The 19,097-nt window shown below is 35.3% G+C and overlaps 1 protein-coding gene across 1 annotated transcript; it reads left to right on the forward strand.

The window, feature by feature from the left end:
- The first annotated feature begins 1,386 nt into the window (after positions 1–1,386).
- On the forward strand, positions 1,387–17,251 carry LOC129248266 (probable serine hydrolase). The gene is made up of 3 exons (XM_054887751.1): positions 1,387–1,792; positions 2,291–2,365; positions 16,063–17,251. The coding sequence occupies exons 1-3, from the start codon at positions 1,705–1,707 to the stop codon at positions 16,905–16,907; spliced, it is 1,008 nt and encodes a 335-aa protein (XP_054743726.1). The 5' UTR covers positions 1,387–1,704; the 3' UTR covers positions 16,908–17,251.
- Positions 17,252–19,097: the final 1,846 nt, after the last annotated feature.

A 19,097-nucleotide genomic window follows, 5' to 3' on the forward strand; every position in this document is an offset into this window, starting at 1 on the left:
AGAATGTGTTTGTACAATACGGATATCAAATTGAAGCTGTTGGTGAATGCTTTAGTACAGAGATATAGGTCAAAACGTGGACACGGGTAACCTTTGGTTGTGTATGTACAATATGGATATCAAATGAAAGCTGTTGATAAGTGCTTTAATACGGGGTAATTTTCATACCTATTGATGACTAGGGTCTGGAAATATATGCCAAAACGTGGACCCGCCGTGTCTTTGCACCGAATTAAACCAAACTTACACACATTGTTAAGGAGGTATTGAAGATGGTTTCCGTATAGTTTGGATACCTATTGGTAGATAGGGTCTCGAGATATAGGTCAAAACGTGGACCCGGGTAACCTTCGGATGTGTATGTACAATATGGGTATCAAATGGAAGCTGTTGGTGAATGCTTTAGTTCAGAGTATTTCCATCCACTCCGTGACTAGGGTCTCGAGATAGAGACCAAAACGTGGACCCTAGAATGTGTTTGTACAATATGGATATCAAATGAAAGCTGTTGATAAGTGCTTTAATACGGGGTAATTTTCATACCTATTGATGACTAGGGTCTCGAAATATACGCCAAAACGTGGACCCGCTGTGTCTTTGCACCGAATTAAACCAAACTTACGCACATTGTTAATTAAGTATTGAAAATAGGTTTCGTAAAGTTTGGTTGTAATTCGGAGCACTGGCAACGGGTACAGCGTTCTTTTGAACCAGCCATAATGTCGCTTACTTTTTTAACGCTTGGGGCGGAACTGAACTGTCAAATTGACAGAGTGAGTTACGTTTTTTTTTTTGAAAATATAAATGGATAATGGTTAAAAAAGCTCCAAAAAGCTCCAATGCTTAAATAAACGAAAAATTCATGGATGATCAGGAAAAAAGACGATTGTTTATTCATATGCGTTGATTTGAAATTTAAAAACAATCGTCTTTTTTCCTGATTTTCAATTTATATTTTACATTTACTCAAAAATAAATAGAAAAACAAAAAATATTGTTTATGCCAAAGCGCTTGAATAAAGAATAAAGAAATAAATAATATGAAAACCATATATTTTCTTTTCTAAACCATATCTATTCTATTTTAGTGTGCCCAGCGAAGGGGCCGGGTTTGCTAGTTTATTATATAGGAAAAATTTGAAGTACACTCAAAACTACTGACTACTATATTAAGAATATCGCATACTCATTTTTTTTTATTTTCTCATCAATTTAATTGTTTAAAGGTTGTATATATAATATTTTATAGAATAAATTGCTTATATTTTACCTATTTCAGTTCAACTATTTTTTAACGTTTTTATAAAGAACGAGAAGAGCGAAGTAGAAAAGTGAATAAAATGTTGCTTAAATGGCTGGATATATTAAAAAATTAAAGAAAAACTGCTCAAATTTTTTAATTTCTTATGTTTTAACCGATAACGCTTAATCCCGTTGGAGTACTTCCAGCGGTGCCAAGTGTCAACGTAATGGTTAACAAATTATTTGAAAATTCACTAAATATCATGTGGCAACTCTTGAAAATTTCAACTGCCAGCTGACGGTCTTTTTGCGTCAATACGAAATTTTTTACCTTGACAGTTTTTTAGATTTTGCAATAAACGTCAATAAGCGTTGTGGTAGAGTGTGGATTATTGGAGAGCAGCAGCTGCCGTCGCGTCTAAATTGCTTCATACATTCAATTAAATATAAAAAGTACCCGAAATGAATTCGGCCAACAACAGTGCAGCTTCAGTTAAAATGAATGGTACAAGCACGACGAATGGAATTGCAGAAGCGACAACAAAAACAAGTGAGTGTACAAATCATGAATAGAAACACCAATCAGGTGAGGTATCAATGAGCACTTATTGAATTTTATTATATATCCGGAAGGGGCACGGAATACATTCCATATGCATTTGCACAAAAAGGTTTGCATTACAAGCAAGTCTTCAACAAATACACAGAAAATGTAGGTGAGGTTGTCAATCGGCCGTACACGCCAAATAGTTGTGAATTTAATTACCAAAACATGCGTTAAACGAACGCTGGCATTATCTATCGCAAATATATGCATCGCATCTACATATGTATATGTATATAGTAACGTACATACAAACACATCCAATATATAAACTTTGAAATCGAGCAGTTTTCCGCATTTCTTCATGCAGTTAGCAAACAGCATTTGCTGTAGTGGTATAATCATAGACTAATTAAAATAAGACTTAACTTAAGCTTTCGCAACGTCATTGCGGAATGTTTGTTTTTATTACCATATTTTAATGTGCACCACTTATTCTTTCAGATGGCAACGGCTGTTTTAGGGACGACGATTCATGGAAAGAAATCTCCATTGATGTACCTTGGGGTGTTGTAGCTGGTATGTTTTCGAGCTTTAAAACTATACAAATAAGTATGTACGTATGTGTTGTGAGGTTTTAAATATGGTAATTCAATCTATGGACTTTTGGTACTATAAAAAAATCGTTTAATCTAATTGATGGAATTCAACTTAAATCGTTAGGCGAGTTCTAAAAAGCCTTGAAGCATAAAATAATAGTTTACCGGCATAGTTCAGCAAAATTACCCTAACATTTATGGGGAATGTTTCTGAAGTTTTAACAACAACAACATAGTTTACCTAGCAAATCTCTGCTGTTGCGTTAACTTAAAACATTCCCCACACATTTTGAAGAAAGCTGCTAAATTGAGAGCCTTTGGCTGGCTACAGTTATCTGGATCCCTCTGGTAACGCAGAATCGACTGCCAGAGGAAATGCCATGCGAATCTCTTAGTTTTTGCAGTGTTATCAGTGATGTATGCACGACACTAACCACCTTTTCACATGCCCTTTAAAACCTACTCATCTAACACCCCTCTCCCTCTGGACCCAATCTGTCGAAACAGCATGTTTCCTGGGCCTACATTTAGATGAGCCAGACGAGGACGACCGGTGATATACCCTACACTGACGGGACTTGTATTACTGCAACAACAACAACTGCAACATGTATGCAGTTTGGCGTTGTGTTGATGGCAAATTATGCGTTTTTTGTTGACCAACTTATGTATGTGTATGCCGATCTTCCTCAATTTCCCCATAATTTGATAGATTTTTACAATAAATTGTTGACTAGGTAAAGAGACTATAATTCAAAACGGTGTTCATCTTTTTCATCGAAATGGATTTAATTTCAGAATTTTTGTAACAGGAAGCGGCGCATTCTCGCCATTTTATAAAAGAACATCAAAATGTCAGAAAAAAATGCAAATAATTTTCCTTTATGGTAAATGAAAAGCAAAAAAACAAAAAAAAATTTATCATGCAATTCGTAGAAAATATACGTGCATACATATATAATCATATTTGCAGTTATTAAATCACAAAAAAAATTAGTCAATCATCGTTCACGAAGTCGCATTTCACTAGGGTCTGCTGTTTAAAAAATTATATCAATAAAAATCTTTTATGTTCATACTCAAATTTTTGTAATATTGATAAGAGTAAAAGTAAGCAAGAGTAGATTAGTTGGATTAGTCATTTGTCTATGTGGATATTGTTTTTGTAGAAACTTTTGTCACGCGTCGATATTTGTTGATTAAATGGAATGCGCAATAAAAGTTGAAGTGAATAGAAGAAGCAGCTAATTCGATGCAAAGAGACAAAACATGTTTCGTACATGCTGACATAGCAACTTATTTTATTTAAATTTCATTAGTTTTAAATTGCAATTAGTGGTGCCGTACCGTAGCCATAACCGTAACCAAAGCAAGCAGCTGTTCTGATCAAACATATGGGCATCACTGTAAACGATTGTAGGTGCCGCACCATAACGCCATAGCCAAACTTTGGAAAAAACTGTGTCTGTCAACAGCTGCATCTGCATCTTTTCGCCGAAGATTCCCTCTGGACTAATCGACAAAGTTCAGCGACTTTTAACTCAGCTGCCACTAAAGTTTAATACATATGATTTCCCGAACGCACTTTACTTTTATTTTTAAATTTATCCATCGCACGATGAACCCAACACAACACTCTTAAAAGCCTATAGTTTGAGCACCTTGCGAATTCAATGCATCGTTCTTTCTCAGTAATAGTCAGTAAGTGACAGGAGGAACTTTCTAAATTTGCATCTTCCATATCCACAGGTATAAAAGGCCATTAATTGTTCGGATACTTTAGTAACTGTGGGCCAGTTATCCAACGCGAACAAACTGTTGTTTATTTTACCCACCCACCTCCATTGACCGACGGCTATTTAACCTAAAATTTCTGCAATGTGGTATGTGACATTTTGTTTGTAACTGGACAGTCAGAGCATATCTAATTTGTGATCATATTATCACAAGATTATTATCTTTTGCTTGCGGCCGCCGTAGCCGAATGGGTTGGTGCGTGACTACCATTCGGAATTCAGAGAGAACGTAAAGAGTCTAGTCTCTGTGAAACACCAAAATGAAGAAAAAGTTTTTTCTAATAGCGGTCGTCTCTCGCCAGGCAAGGGCAAACATCCGAGTGTATTACTGCCATGAATAAGTTCCTCATAAAAAATATCTGCCGCTCGGAGACGGCTTGAAACTGTAGGTCCCTCCATTTGTGGAACAACATCAAGACGCACACCACAGGTAGGAGGAGGAGCTCGGCCAAACACCCAGAAAGGGTGCACGCGGCAATTATAAATATATACATATTATCTCTTGCGGCTTCACGTCGTGGCTATAAACAATGACTTTCTTTAGTCTAACACAATCATTGCTAGACTACCGTATTTGTCTATTGAATCAAGGTTTTTCCCCGTAACCGTAAGGGGCTGTGAAATACTTTAAATTTGTTTTGATATTTGCGATAAAAATTTGAATATTAGAAATGAACGACGAAAAATTGATTGACTTAGTGGAATATTATCCCTGTTTTTATGACAAAATATAAATGTTGCCATTATTTCTAGTTCAATATCAGCTGTTTATGGTTACGGCATGACTAATCGACAAATACTGTAACGTTGCGGCTACGGTTATGGGTACGGCATCACTAATTGTAGCTTAAAGTTAATCTGATTTTTTAATTTATGGTGATCTATCGATTTTTGATAACACAGTGCAACACATAAAATGTGCACTCCATTTTGACTTCAGTTTCTGAAAGTACTTATCGAAACTAGCAAAATCTCATTTGGGTTTTTCTAGATTAGCTCGGATTCTAATTTTATTGCGTCATGAATATTTCCTCTGAAACTTGATTTTGAGCAGTCTTTCTTTTAAAGAAAACGTAATTCTTCTCACAGTTCTTGGTAAAATATACACTTTATATAAGTCAATCGATTCGTTTCTATTCAAGGAATTTAATTTTTTGACTTACTAATTAAAATTTCTTTTAGAATAAATAAAGAATTTATAGAAAACTTATTTTTAAGACAAAAATTATTTTTGCGACAAAAATCTGCTCACAATTTGTTGATTTAGTATTTCTTAAAATTCCTGTTTTCGTTTCTAGATTTTTTTGAGGGCAATAACTCTGACAAAATTTCATTGAAATCGTTTTCTAAATATTTGGTTTAGTAAAAAGTGTCACACACAAACACACACACACACACAAATTTGCTTAAAACTTCGTACACTTCATTTTTAGATAAGAAGGATTTGATTCAAACTATTTTTGGAAAATCAAAAATTGACACCATCACAATGTTTTCTCTTTGAGGAGGCAAAGTGTCGAACAAGTTGTTTGCTGAAGCTGTATCTAATGCTTTAAAATTGAACAAATATCGAGAAATTAACAATTTTCGAACCTTTTGTCATTAATGTTTCCCGTGCTTTTGTTACCAAGCAGTTGAGTTCGTTATTATAAGTAGTTGCTACATAAAGTACAGTACGTACAGTGTTCATCACGTACGAAAAGAGCTTTTCGGAACGGTTTGTTTACTGCTCTAGTGAAAAGAGAGAAAAAATTTGCAACTCATCGACTAAGATATTTTTTTCGTCTTTTTTTTTAACATCTTTTTTCTGTACTTAGTGCACTTGTATTAGTACTTAGTATTATTAAGAAATTCGATTGTGAAAATGGAAAATTACAAGTGCCCGAAAATAAATGAATTCTGTTATGTGTGTGGTCATATAGTGCCTAAAATTGAAGGAAAAGAACGAAAAAATTTTGTTTTCTCAAGAATTTAAATTGGCCTATACGAAATATTTCGATGAATTTGATACAAGTGGTGAAGATTTTACGCCAAATACAGTATGTAATGTTTGCTATAGCAATCTTTAACATTGGTTACATGGACGAAGAGCAAAGTTGCAGTTTTCCAAGCCCGTAATCTGGGTAAAAGACTCAAACGGGCATGAAGAATCCAGATGCTATGCGTGTATCAATTTCTCTGCTGGGAATAATAAAAAAAAGTTAAGAAACAAAAAATATATTGCTGCTCTCACTGCTTCCCTTCCAGTGTCACTGTCTGCTGATTTCGAACCCCCTAAAGCTCCAAGTCTGGATACTTTGTCTGCTTGGATGACAACAAACAGTTTAACAAATGCATCAAATTTTCAAGACCCCGATTGGTTACCAAATTTAGATATACTATTGCCACCACTCCATATAAAATTGGGAATTGCTAAGAAATTCATCGAAGACAATTTCCGAAAAGCTTGGAACGCACTGAAAGCTGTAATCGAGGAAGTTTTAGGAAAAAATCGTGTACAGCAAGACAAGGCACAGGAATTGGTGAAAACAATGCTCCATTATTTTCATGAAATCAAAGCATCCATGACATTGAAATTAAAACAGTTGCCTACTGAATCAGACGAACAAGGAGAACGTTTTCATCAAGTTACCATGCCAATGGAAAAACGCTACAAAGGAAAAAGACTGGATGCATTACTTGTTGAAGTGTGTTGGTGGAGTCATAAGGTATCTCAATATGAAGATAAAGGTACCGAAGACACTAGATTTGAAGGACATGATGAAAGAAATATGCCCTTAAATGTTTTATCAACTTTAGATGAAGAAGCAGATTCAGACCATCAATGTGAACGACCAGTGAAAAAATCGAGAAGGTCCACTTCGCTTTCAATGGACGCTGACTAACATTGTGTTTTTCACAAAGTAACATCTTAAATTTTAAATATAAAATAGTAGTAAAATAAATGGAAACTTTTTATTATAAGATGAAATAATAAACCTTAAAATTAAAGAGTAAATATTTGTTGATGATTAAAGAGCGTTGAGTAGTATATTAATAGTAATAGTAATAGTAAAACCGAATGAAAAATTTGATAACATCTATCGTCAAAAATGTTTAATTTGACTAAATTCCTTAAATATTGTTTTTAATTCGAAATTCTTTAAAAGTATTCACACTAAAATAGTAGTCTGGATACACATTAACACTGTTTAAATACACTAATTTTTGTTGATACAAATCATTTTTACAATATTTAAAAGAAAAAAGAAAATTTTGATTGCTTAGACTATTATATAGACATTAACTTCTCTCTACTTTTTCATTTTTAAGGCATTTGATGTAGTTTTTTTAACAGATTTTTTTGTAGTCTCTACCTACATTTATGTTGAAGAAAGGAAAATAAAATTGCAATCGGTTTAAGCGATATAGAAGTGAGAAAAATTACATTTTCATTGAAGAAAGTGCTCAAAATAAAGTTTTAGATAAAATATATTCAAAACACTATAAAATTGGAATCCGAGCTAATACAAAAAAACCCAAGCGCAATTTTGTTAGTTGTGACAAGTACTCTCAGAAACTGAAGTCAAAACGGAGTGCACATTCGATGACTTCAAAAATGTTGTACAGTGTAATTTATTTTTTGTCGAGTCATTTACAAGCCAAAAGTGGTGATAAACTATTACGTTGTTGATTTTTAGAAAATTTTTTTTACTCGATTTCAAATGAACTTTTTATAGTCATAATATTTATATATATTTGCACTTCAGTCTCGAACGCTCGCCGTATGTTCCCGAAAATACTTTTTTAAGGAAAAGTTTGTGAAATCTTGAAAAGGAAGAGACTATAATTAATTTTATAATTTGAAGTGGCAATTTATATGTTCCGTGCATGAACATTAAATAATAGAAAACGTTTTTTTCCGAGTGTATTTCTGCCATGAAAAATGTCCTCATAAAAACTATCTCGGCTTAAAACTGGAACATCAAGACGCACACAACAAGTAGGAGGAGGATGCACCCAATAAGGGTGTAAGCGCCAATTATTTCCTTCAATTTATGATGTGCGTCTTGATGTTGTTTTTCATGACTGTCGAGGACCGATAGCTGCTTGAGACAATTAGTTCTTACCATTTTATGTTTTATATTCACAGCACGCAGCTACCGACTAGCATGAAATGAAAAAGGCGAAGAATCGCGTTTCGACCTTACGATCTTTTGCGCCCTTGGCAACTACCATTCTATGTCTAAAATTGTGTTTTGTTCATTGTAAAGTGCACAGAAACAATAAATGAATCCAAATAACGAGCATAATTCATTTCTATATCGAGCAGATATTTCGATCTGATTAGTGGGAAACGATTTCGAGATTATGTTCGTAATTCTGAGTCACCGAATTTCGAATTAAAAGCATTTGAGGTTATAGTTCGTGGTACATACGAGGGACATCTGATTAGCTCGCGATCTAAGGTACTTACCGAAGACTCATCATTTCGTTACTAATAATACTAACTGCTTAGCTCATTATTAGTTTACAAAACAAAAAAATTTTGCTTTTTATTTGGCTCATTAATAGTTAACACTGAAACAACAGCAGCGCCATGCCAACTCAATGCGAAATCTCCGTTCTGTTATCAAATGTAATCAGTTCTTAAGGACTACATCTTCATATAAAAATTGTAAAAAATGTGCTTGATTATTTCAACAAGACAGAGAGACCTACAAAGACGACCATAATAACGAGTCAATCAGTGATGAAAGCGACAAAAAAAAAATAAAAAATACCAGTCTAACGGTTAGACGCGATAGAAGTGAAACCTTCCGTAAAACAAACTGAGAGAGAATGAGACGAAAGCAGCATTAGGGGCGGGATAATTATAGGTTCATTATAATATTGCTATAAAGTTCATATTTTATTTTCTTCATTTTATTATTATTCATCCTCAATGTTTTCAATTTCAACAAATGATACGAGTGGCTTATGATAGCTAAAATATGATACAAATGCTTTGGTTTCGATGTTGTCAACATATCTTTGAAATACCGCGTCAATTGTTGTTTTTGATCGTGTTGTCGATTCAGTGCGATTGTTACACATTTTTAAATTGAATGTTGTATTGAGAAAGTCAATTGAAGGAACCGCTGTGTCCAATGCAAAATTTACGTTAAAATCGCCACTTAAAATCATTGGAACTTTATCGTAATATTTTCTAAGTATCCGCGATACTTCTGGTGTATACTTTATTAAATTTTCGTGAATGAATTCCGTGATGCTATTTATTGATTTTTTTTTCTGTCGATATTCATGACACTTTTCTGCATTATTTTTCGGCATAATTGCGGTAAATATTTAAAAATGAAAATATTTATGAATATAAAAATACACACGCGGTTGCTATTATGAGCGTCCCCAGCAAAACCTGCGTGACCGAAACTCTAACACAATTACATTTTTTTGAATGTTACAAACACTTATGCACGCAGGTTTTGCTGGGGCGTGACCGAAACTCTAACACAATTACACATATGCACTCGTATTTGTTTGAAAATCGACTTTTTTTTTTTTTGGTTCTCCGTCACCTTTGGAAAATGTGTAAACAGTAAGCAAACTTTATTCAAATATTTTCCCTAATTTTTGCATCAGTAAAATTAAACAAACGCCGTAGCCGAATGGGTTGGTGCGTGACTACTATTCAGAATTCACAGAGAGAACGTCAGTTCGAATCTCGGTGAAAACACCAAAATTAAGGAAAACTATTTTTCTAATAGCGCTCACCCCTCAGCAGGCAATGGCAAAACACCGAGTGTATTTCTGCCATGAAAAAAAGCTCCTCATAAACATATCATAAAATAAAATAAAATAACTGTATAAAAAAAATTTATTTCTTGTGATCCGAACCAAGGATTTTGGATCGGAAGCTCACATTGCTAGTCGCTCGGCTACCGCGCCATGCTGTCGGCGCTGGCCTAAAAGTTATTTAGTTACGAAGCGTTATAGTATATGTTGATATAAACGTAGCGACGAACTAAATAACTTTTAGGCCAGCGCCGACAGCATGGCGCGGTAGCCGAGCGACTAGCAATGTGAGCTTCCGATCCAAAATCCTTGGTTCGGATCACAAGAAAAAATAAAAGTTATTTAGTTCGTCGCTACGTTTATATCAACATATAATATAACGCTTCGTAGCCAAGAAGGTCGCTTTTTCGTTTCACTTTTTCTCAAATCACTCCCAACGATTCTAAAGAAGTTTTCACTTCAAAAGTTCAAAGAGTCGAAAATATACAATAGTATCGGTCGATCGAAGACTTAAATAGAGGTAAATAGCAGAAGAACTTGGTGGTAGTACAAGCAAGAGGCCTGGTAACACAATGGACCCTAAAGGTCCAAGTAAGATCTTTTTACAGATCAGCCAGCACTACCTAACCTAACAAGCAAGAAACGATGGCAGTGGAGAGAAAGAAGAGAAAGGCCACGAAAGAAATTCATGCCTACCACTTTCTAGTATAGCAAAGGAATTTCATTGATTAATGACTTGCCTAAAGTGACTACAATGAACGGTCAGTACTACGCTAACGCCAATTTACTGGGTCAGGTGCGAGAGGTAGTCGAACAGAATAAATGAGGTTGGTTGCCGGACAGAGAACTGGTTTTGCAAAATAACGCGCTCATTCAACATGCTAGGATGTTGTTGTTGTTGTAGCAGCATGAACATTCCCTATATATATATACGGAGAATGCTACTGAAATGACAGTCCTTGGCCCGATATAAATATGAGTTGTTCCGGTTGCGACGAACCGACTGCCGAGGGATGCCTTAAAAGCTTTGTTACAGGTTTTGATCACCTACCCCACGCTTTGGCTCGTAGAGGCCTTCCTCTTTCAAATTTAGAAAAGCAGTTGAGGCGATTAATGTTTTCGAGCCATAGTTAGATGAAGGGGACCGCAGAAAACCATTTTGGAAAGAAATTAAAGAATTTGTTTTCAGTGGCATTAAAATATTCACGATCTGTATTTCACTTGATGGGGATTACATTGAAAAATAAGAAACATAAAACCCTATTTTTCATTCATTAAGATAGTTGATAAGTCATCTGTGTATTAAAAATAAATAAATGATTGACGCGTACAATTCCGTTAGGTGTTTGGCCGAGCTCCTCCTCCTATTTGTGGCGCGCGTCTTGATGTTGTTCCTCAAATAGAGAGACCTATGTACAGTTTTCAAACCGACGCCGAACGGCAGATAGTTTTTATGAGGAACTTTTTCATGGCAGAAATACACTCGGATGTTTGCCATTGTCTGCCGAGGGGCGATTGCTAATAGAAAACACTTTTCTATCATTTCATGCACGGATATTCGAACCCACACGTACCCCGAATGGTAGTCACGTACCAACTTCTGTGGCTACGTCGGCCGCTGTGTATTGGTAAACAATAATTTTAGCTATTTCCTAAGTCGCTTTGGTAGGTGAGGCTCAATACTGAACGCAATTCACATTTTATATTTAATACTAGCTTTAACCCGCGGCCCCGCTGGCGTAGGAGTAGTTTTAAGGGATTTATGATATGTATATAAAAGAATTACAAACAATAATTTCATAGAAAATAATTTTTTATTAATAACCATAATATTACAATATTATTTGATTGACACGAATGCTTTTTTCAGGTATTATTTTAATTAATTTATTTTTAGCACGCCAAGTCTGAAATAGTAAATAATTCACCTTCCTGTGTCTGAAATTGAATTTCAAATGCATGAAGCAATAATTAAAGGTGATGTAAGTAGCCTAATTTTCACCCTGTGTTAGCCATCTTGAAGCTACTTAATAAATCCGTGTTGTCCTCTTGGAAAAGCTACTTTTTATTTCAGAGCAAATTCTAAAGAAAAAGTACTCAAAAGCGTAGAAATTAAAAGTTTTGCTGAAAAAGTTAGCAGACAATGCTGTTTTGCCTATTCCATTTTGCTTAGACTTTCGCATCTTTCAATTCTATTGAAAGTTCTGTGAAAATCATTGTGAAAATTACATTGATAAATAGCTGCCACATAGCCACATTTAGGTAAGTCTTTTGTTGCAGATTATCAATCTGATTTTTTGTTAATAACTGCTTAAAATTTATAGATACTTATTTATATTTAGATCAAACATGGTTTGCCCACCCAGCGACAGACGGTAAGGTTTTCGTGTTCGCAGATGTTCCACATTTGCTCAAACTGTTAAGAAATCATTTCATCGTTATTTATACAAAGGCACGCTCTTAACGGCAAGACCTATCGCTCAGATTCTTGCGTATACGTCATTGTCCGATGCTCGAATAACGCACAAGCTAACGGAGCTGCAACTAACCTTGCATCATTCAGGCCGCCAGAAGGTGAAGTGAGCAGCACAGTTGTTTTCGCACAAAACAGCAAGTGCAATCCGAAGGTGTTATGCGTTGGGGCTCGATATGTATCAGCCCATGGAAACAGCAGAGTTCATTGATACGGTGAATGATTGGTTCGATATTTTCAATACAAAGTTTTCGAATTTTCAAACTGCTGCTGCAAAAAAGCCCTATGGGATGGACTTGGGCCAGCAGGATGAAATTATAAGTAAGATGGACGCCTTGAACGATGAAACACGCGCTTATGGACGAATTTCAATGTTGCCTTTTCAAAGAGGCATACAACTAAGCAACAAGTCCCTCAGGGACTTATATCGTTATGTTCAGGAAAAGTACTGCTTTCAGTACATTCTGACTTATCGATTAAATCAGGATGTACTGGAGCATTTTTTCGGGGCGATGCGTGCCAAAGGCGGGTTGTATGACAATCCTAGTCCTATGGAATTTAAATATAGATTACGAAGATATTTATTAGGTGAATGAATGCATATATTACTAATTTCTGAATAATTTAACGATTTCTATTAACAGCACGAAATACTTCAATATTAGTTGATCGTGGCAATGTTGAGGCCGACGAAACTAACTGGCTCCGTCTCAATGATACTTCTTTAGAAACTTTACAAAGTTTTCTAACAGAAGATGAGATAGTTTCAGACGACTCTCTCTTCACCAACGATTCATAAAATGAGGACGCTGACTTTGATAGCTTACACGAAGATGCCCTTGAATATATTGCCGGTTACATAATACTCGTACGCAAATTAAGGTTGACCGATTGTTCATGCAATGAGCCTACATTTACTTGGGTTGACACTTTATCTAAGGGCGCATTAGTTAAACCGAGCACCGAGTTCTTGGACAAAATTTAAATTTTGGAATCAGCGTTTAACCAGTTCAACGGCAGGGAGCTTTACGGTGGGATATCATTTTTACAAAAATTGTTCACATTAAGTGAAAACGTGAGTTTACGCGATGATGTTAAACGATTATTTTTAAATGCCGGATGCACTTTCGAATAAAGCATCTTAACCGGTGCAATAAACAAAAGAAGAGAACAATGAGCATTCGATAAGATAATTGTAAGTAAAGTATGCAATGCTTTGGGCGCCTACTTGTTTTTCTGCGTATATATAAATTTATCTTTTTTTAACACAGATTTTATACTTGTAACTTTGCAGGTAATCTCTTAAAAAATCAAATGTATGATTAGCGGACGTGACGAAATAAAAGTGGTTTTTCCTCGTTAAAAGTTTCCACTATTTTCAAGTTGTTTTATTTATCACTTCAGTGTAGGTTTACAAGTGGCACATATAGATTCCAATCCGATGCATGGTCAAAATACATATATGACACAAATCCATGGGAATAAGAAAAATAAGTAATTGGTGCGTACACTTCTGTTAGGTGTTTGGCCGAGCTCCTCCTCCTATTTGTGGTGTGCGTCTTGATGTTGTTCCACAAATGGAGGGACCTACAGTTTCAAGCCGACTCCGAACGGCAGATATTTTTATGAGGAGCCTTTTCATGGCAGAAATACACTCGGAGGTTTGCCATTGCCTGCCGAGGGGCGACCGCTATTAGAAAAATGTTTTTATTAATTTTGCTTTCACCGAGATTCGAACCAACGACCTCTCTGTGAATTCCGAATGGTAATCACGCACCAACCCATTCGGTTACGGCGGCCGGGAATAGTTAAGTTAAAAATATAAATAATTAAGTACCACTTATAAAATAACATAAAATTATTCTATGGCTTACAACGACTTTTTTAAATTTTTTACTATTGTACATTTTCAGAAAGGGGATAAACTTATGCCCTTTTTTCCCTTGCTTCCAAATTGCATCAATGAATTAAGTAGCATCCGAAATCAGTTGTCAAACTTTACTTAACCTTGTATAATTGAATTATGTTTCAAATGTAATTTTAAATGTTTTTACCCGGCATCCGTTCCTATGCCTCGTTGAGTAAAATCGAAACAACCAATCAGAAAAATATCAAGTAAAATTATTTTTATTAATTTTCTATCTCAAACCGTTTTTGAACTTTGCAGTTGGGTCATAGTTGAACAGCTTATGCGGATTATGAAGTCTAGAGTGTGCTATAAATAGTGGGAAATAGGAAAAACTAAGATTTTTTAGATTAAATTTAAGCAAATATTCGATTATTAGTGACGAATGAGAGTGTTGGCGCGGCCTGGGGGCTGTGGGAAGGGAGTTCCGTCATAAAAACATGCCTATAACCTTCATTGGGTAAAAATAGAAATGTAGAGTATAAAAATTTTTATGTCGTTTGGTGTTGTGGTTTCGTAGTGATGCGCGGACAACGTACAGACATTCACCTTTATAGTATAGAAGAAGAAGATTTGCTTAATATTAATTTATGTAATCTTGCAATTAAACTCACTTTTGACGTGATAACGTCTTATAATTCGATTTAACAGGCTGCACGCACGAAAAAATGTGTCGTTATCTTGCTCATTAGTGTTACCTTGCTCATTGCCGTTACCTTGAATGAACTGCAAGCGAAAGCGCGGAACGAACGACAAAGCAAACAAAGCAAACGAACGGCAACGTTCGACATCTTGCTCTCTCCTACTTAAGTGAGCGTATATGTGTATGTATATGCGCATATGTACATATATAAATTCACTTATTTGTATTTGCATATGCCTTCTTATTGATTATTATTAATTTGATTTACTTGAAGAATTTAAAATAAAACCAAGTTTGTTAATAATACCTGTTGTTTTAATGTTATTATTATTTTTTGACATGATAACGTCTTATAATTCTATGTAGCCAGCTGCACGCACCAAAAAATGCGTCGTTATCTTGCTCATGCGTCGTTACCTTGCTTGAACAGCATTTTATGTTATGTTATGATATGTTATGTTATGTTATGTTATGTTATGTTATGTTATGTTATGTTATGTTATGTTATGTTATGTTATGTTATGTTATGTTATGTTATGTTATGTTATGTTATGTTATGTTATGTTATGTTATGTTATGTTATGTTATGTTATGCTATGTTATGCTATGTTATGTTATGTTATGTTATGTTATGTTATGTTATGTTATGTTATGTTATGTTATGTTATGTTATGTTATGTTATGTTATGTTATGTTATGTTATGTTATGTTATGTTATGTTATGTTATGTTATGTTATGTTATGTTATGTTATGTTATGTTATGTTATTATATGTTATGTTAAAGTATATTATGTTATGTTAATGTTAACTCATTCTCTATATCCATACAAAATATCTATCAAACAAATAAAATTAAAATTTTCTTTTGAAAAATGCAACCATTCAATTAGTATTTTCTTATGACGTTATCACGTTAAACTATCGTCAGTAAACCGACTTTACAGACAACCTTTTTTTTTATTATTATTTTATTATTATTTTTATTAGGCTGAAGTGCTTCACAACCCATATTTACTTATTGTCTTGCATTGTAAATTTTGTTTTTGCTTGCATAAGTATTTTAAAACTTTTCCGCTTTTCCAGGCAAGTGGTGGGGCCCACTCAATCGCCAGCCCATCCTCGCTCTCCATGGTTGGCAAGACAACGCCGGCACATTCGACCGATTGTGCCCGCTACTGCCCGCGCACATTCCAATTCTTTGCATTGATCTGCCCGGTCATGGCAAGTCTTCACACTACCCAATGGGCATGCAGTATTTTATCTTCTGGGATGGCATATGTCTTATTCGGCGTATCGTGCGCCGCTATGGATGGGAAAATGTGACACTACTGGGCCACTCCTTGGGCGGCGCATTGACATTCATGTATGCCGCCAGTTATCCAAACGAAGTGGAGAAACTCATCAACATCGACATTGCTGGTCCCACAGTACGCAGTATTGAACGCTCTGCAGAAACGACTGGCTGGGCTTTAGATAAATTATTGGATTATGAAAACTTACCACAAGATAAGAGGCCCTGCTATAACTACGAAGAAATGATTAAATTAGTTGTAGATGCTTACGACGGTTCGGTGGATGAGGACGCAGCTAAGGTATTAATGAGACGTGGCATGGCACCGATAGCGATAGAAAAAGAGGATGGCTTTAATTTTGCCCGTGATTTGCGTTTGAAAGTCAGCTTGCTGGGCATGTTCACAGGTGAACAAGTCTTGACTTACGCTAAGCGTATACGCTGTAAAGTACTCAATATACGGGCTGAACCTGGCATGACGTTCCAGAATCCACAAATCTACATCGATGTCATTGAGACGCTAAGAAAGAACGCAGAATTGGTGATATTTGAGAAAGTACCTGGTACGCACCACTTGCATTTGGTCACACCGGAGCGAGTGGCGCCCATCATCACTGATTTTATATTGAAATCGTAAATCAGTTGGTGGGACATTGTGGAGGCTTCAATCTAATACATATGTACAGTTATAATATACACACAAACACACATATATTTATAAGAAATGAAAAATTAGTAAGTTCTTCATACAAATAAGACATATGCGAGGTTTAAATCTAACTGACAGAAGCATGGGAAAGAATCAAGTATTAAATATTTGTACTTCAAAATGTGTACATATGCACAATACTTCTAACCAAGGTGCATTCATTAAAGGTGGTGGCAAATGTTTTGTATGTTTGATTGTCACGGCAAAGTATTGGAGAAGTAGAAAACAAAGAATGTATTCGCCTTGTATCATTCGGTGCTGACAGCCACATGGACACGGCGAAAGAAAAAAACAAGCCACCTGATTTACCTATACCACCTTTAATAGATTCACCTTCCTTTTAACCAGTTTCGGAAGATTTCAAATACATTCTGAAATGAAATTTAGCTAGACAATTTTTCCGCCAAGAATTACAAATCTACTTAAATTTTTAATAAATAGGGGGCTTTAAATGTATGTGCATACGTAATTGATACTAATATTAAAAAAAAAAATTAGGTAAAAAATTTGGGCAATTGGTACTTCAAATTTTCTTCTATTAAATTTGTAAAATAATATATGTACAATAAAAATATTGGTTATATTACACAGTCAAATAAGATGCTGAACAAACAAACTAAAAATATACACAAATGAGATGCTGAAATAATTAAAAATAAATAAATAAAAAGCATCGCGAAAATAAGCATTTTATTTATATCCGCCAAACTCACTTATATGCCCACCTTGACTTGTTCAAGTTCCGGCTCTTGTCTAACTATATTGAAGTTAACTATAGGGTGGGCCATATAGCGTTTGCTTTTTGAACCACCTATTTTTTTGAGAATGGTAACACAAATGGCATGTCAAATGTGTTCATAATTTACTTAAAGGTCTGACATTTACGAAATGGGACGCTATACGCTTGAACAAAATTGGGAAATATTGAAAACCTATTTCCAAAGTAGTGAGTCTTCTTCTTCTTTTCTGATTTTCACATCGGTGGCTATGTCAATAAGCAAAATTGTCGAATTTTTAGGTTATGATATCTCGAAAACCAGAGCTGATAGAGCAATTCTGAGGCCAGATTTGGATTCAGCGCATCATAAACCTTCGGAAATATATAGTCTGGTTTCTGGGTCTGAATGTTGGTTAAATTTTGTCGGCCAGTGTAATCAGTCGAAATTCCGATATCAATTGGCCGTCTCGTGTCTGTGATTTAAGCCCATTGGACTATTTTTTGTGGAGAGCCGTTAAGGACAAATGCTATGCGAACCATCCAGAGACGATTGATGCTTTAAAACACGAAGTCGAAGTTGCCATTCATGAAATTGGAGCCCAAACAATCGAAAATGTGCTTAAAAATTGGGTTGATCGAATGGCCTACTGTAAAGCCAGTCGTGGCAGTCATTTGAACGATATTATTTCTTATTCATAAATGACAATGTTCAATCTTCAAAATAAGAAAAAAAGTTTGAAAAAATATTGATTCGTTTTTTTCTTATAGCCGATTCAAAAAGCAAATTTTACATGGCCCACCCGTTATGTACAAGACCCTTATCCGACCAATCTTAACGTATGGATGTGAGGTACGAACTCTTAAAGTTGCTGACTGCGCGCGGATTGCTAGCATGGAAAGAAAAATTTTAAGAAAGATTTTTGGCCCAATACGAATGGTCGGTAAGTGCAGTGCATAAGATGGCTAGGTCATGTTGCGCGTATGCTTGCTGACTTTGCCATGAAGACAGCCATGACAGGAAAGCTAATGGGCAAAAAAAACCAAAGGCAGAGCGAGGAACCGATGTATAGACGCAAGGGAAAACGATCTCAAGGATTTGAGAACAGGTAACTACAAAGCAAAAGCTTAAGATTGACCGCTTTGGAGGAGCATTGTGGAGGAAGCTTTGACGCACCCCGCGTTGTAATGCTGTGAAAGAAGAAGCACACTTACATATCGAAGAAAGAAAGGCTGACGCTTCTGCAATTACGTGTCGAAATTTTAAGCCAATCAGAGCAAAGCAGAGCTAGTTATTGCACTTTTACTGAAAGGTTATATGTCAAAGTTTCAGTTTGTTGTTTGACTTTCATGATTTCACATCATTTATTTATCGATTTCCTTGTGCCGCGCGGAAAAATTTA

Source organism: Anastrepha obliqua, chromosome 5, assembly GCF_027943255.1.
Source record: "Anastrepha obliqua isolate idAnaObli1 chromosome 5, idAnaObli1_1.0, whole genome shotgun sequence".
Taxonomy (NCBI): domain Eukaryota; kingdom Metazoa; phylum Arthropoda; class Insecta; order Diptera; family Tephritidae; genus Anastrepha; species Anastrepha obliqua.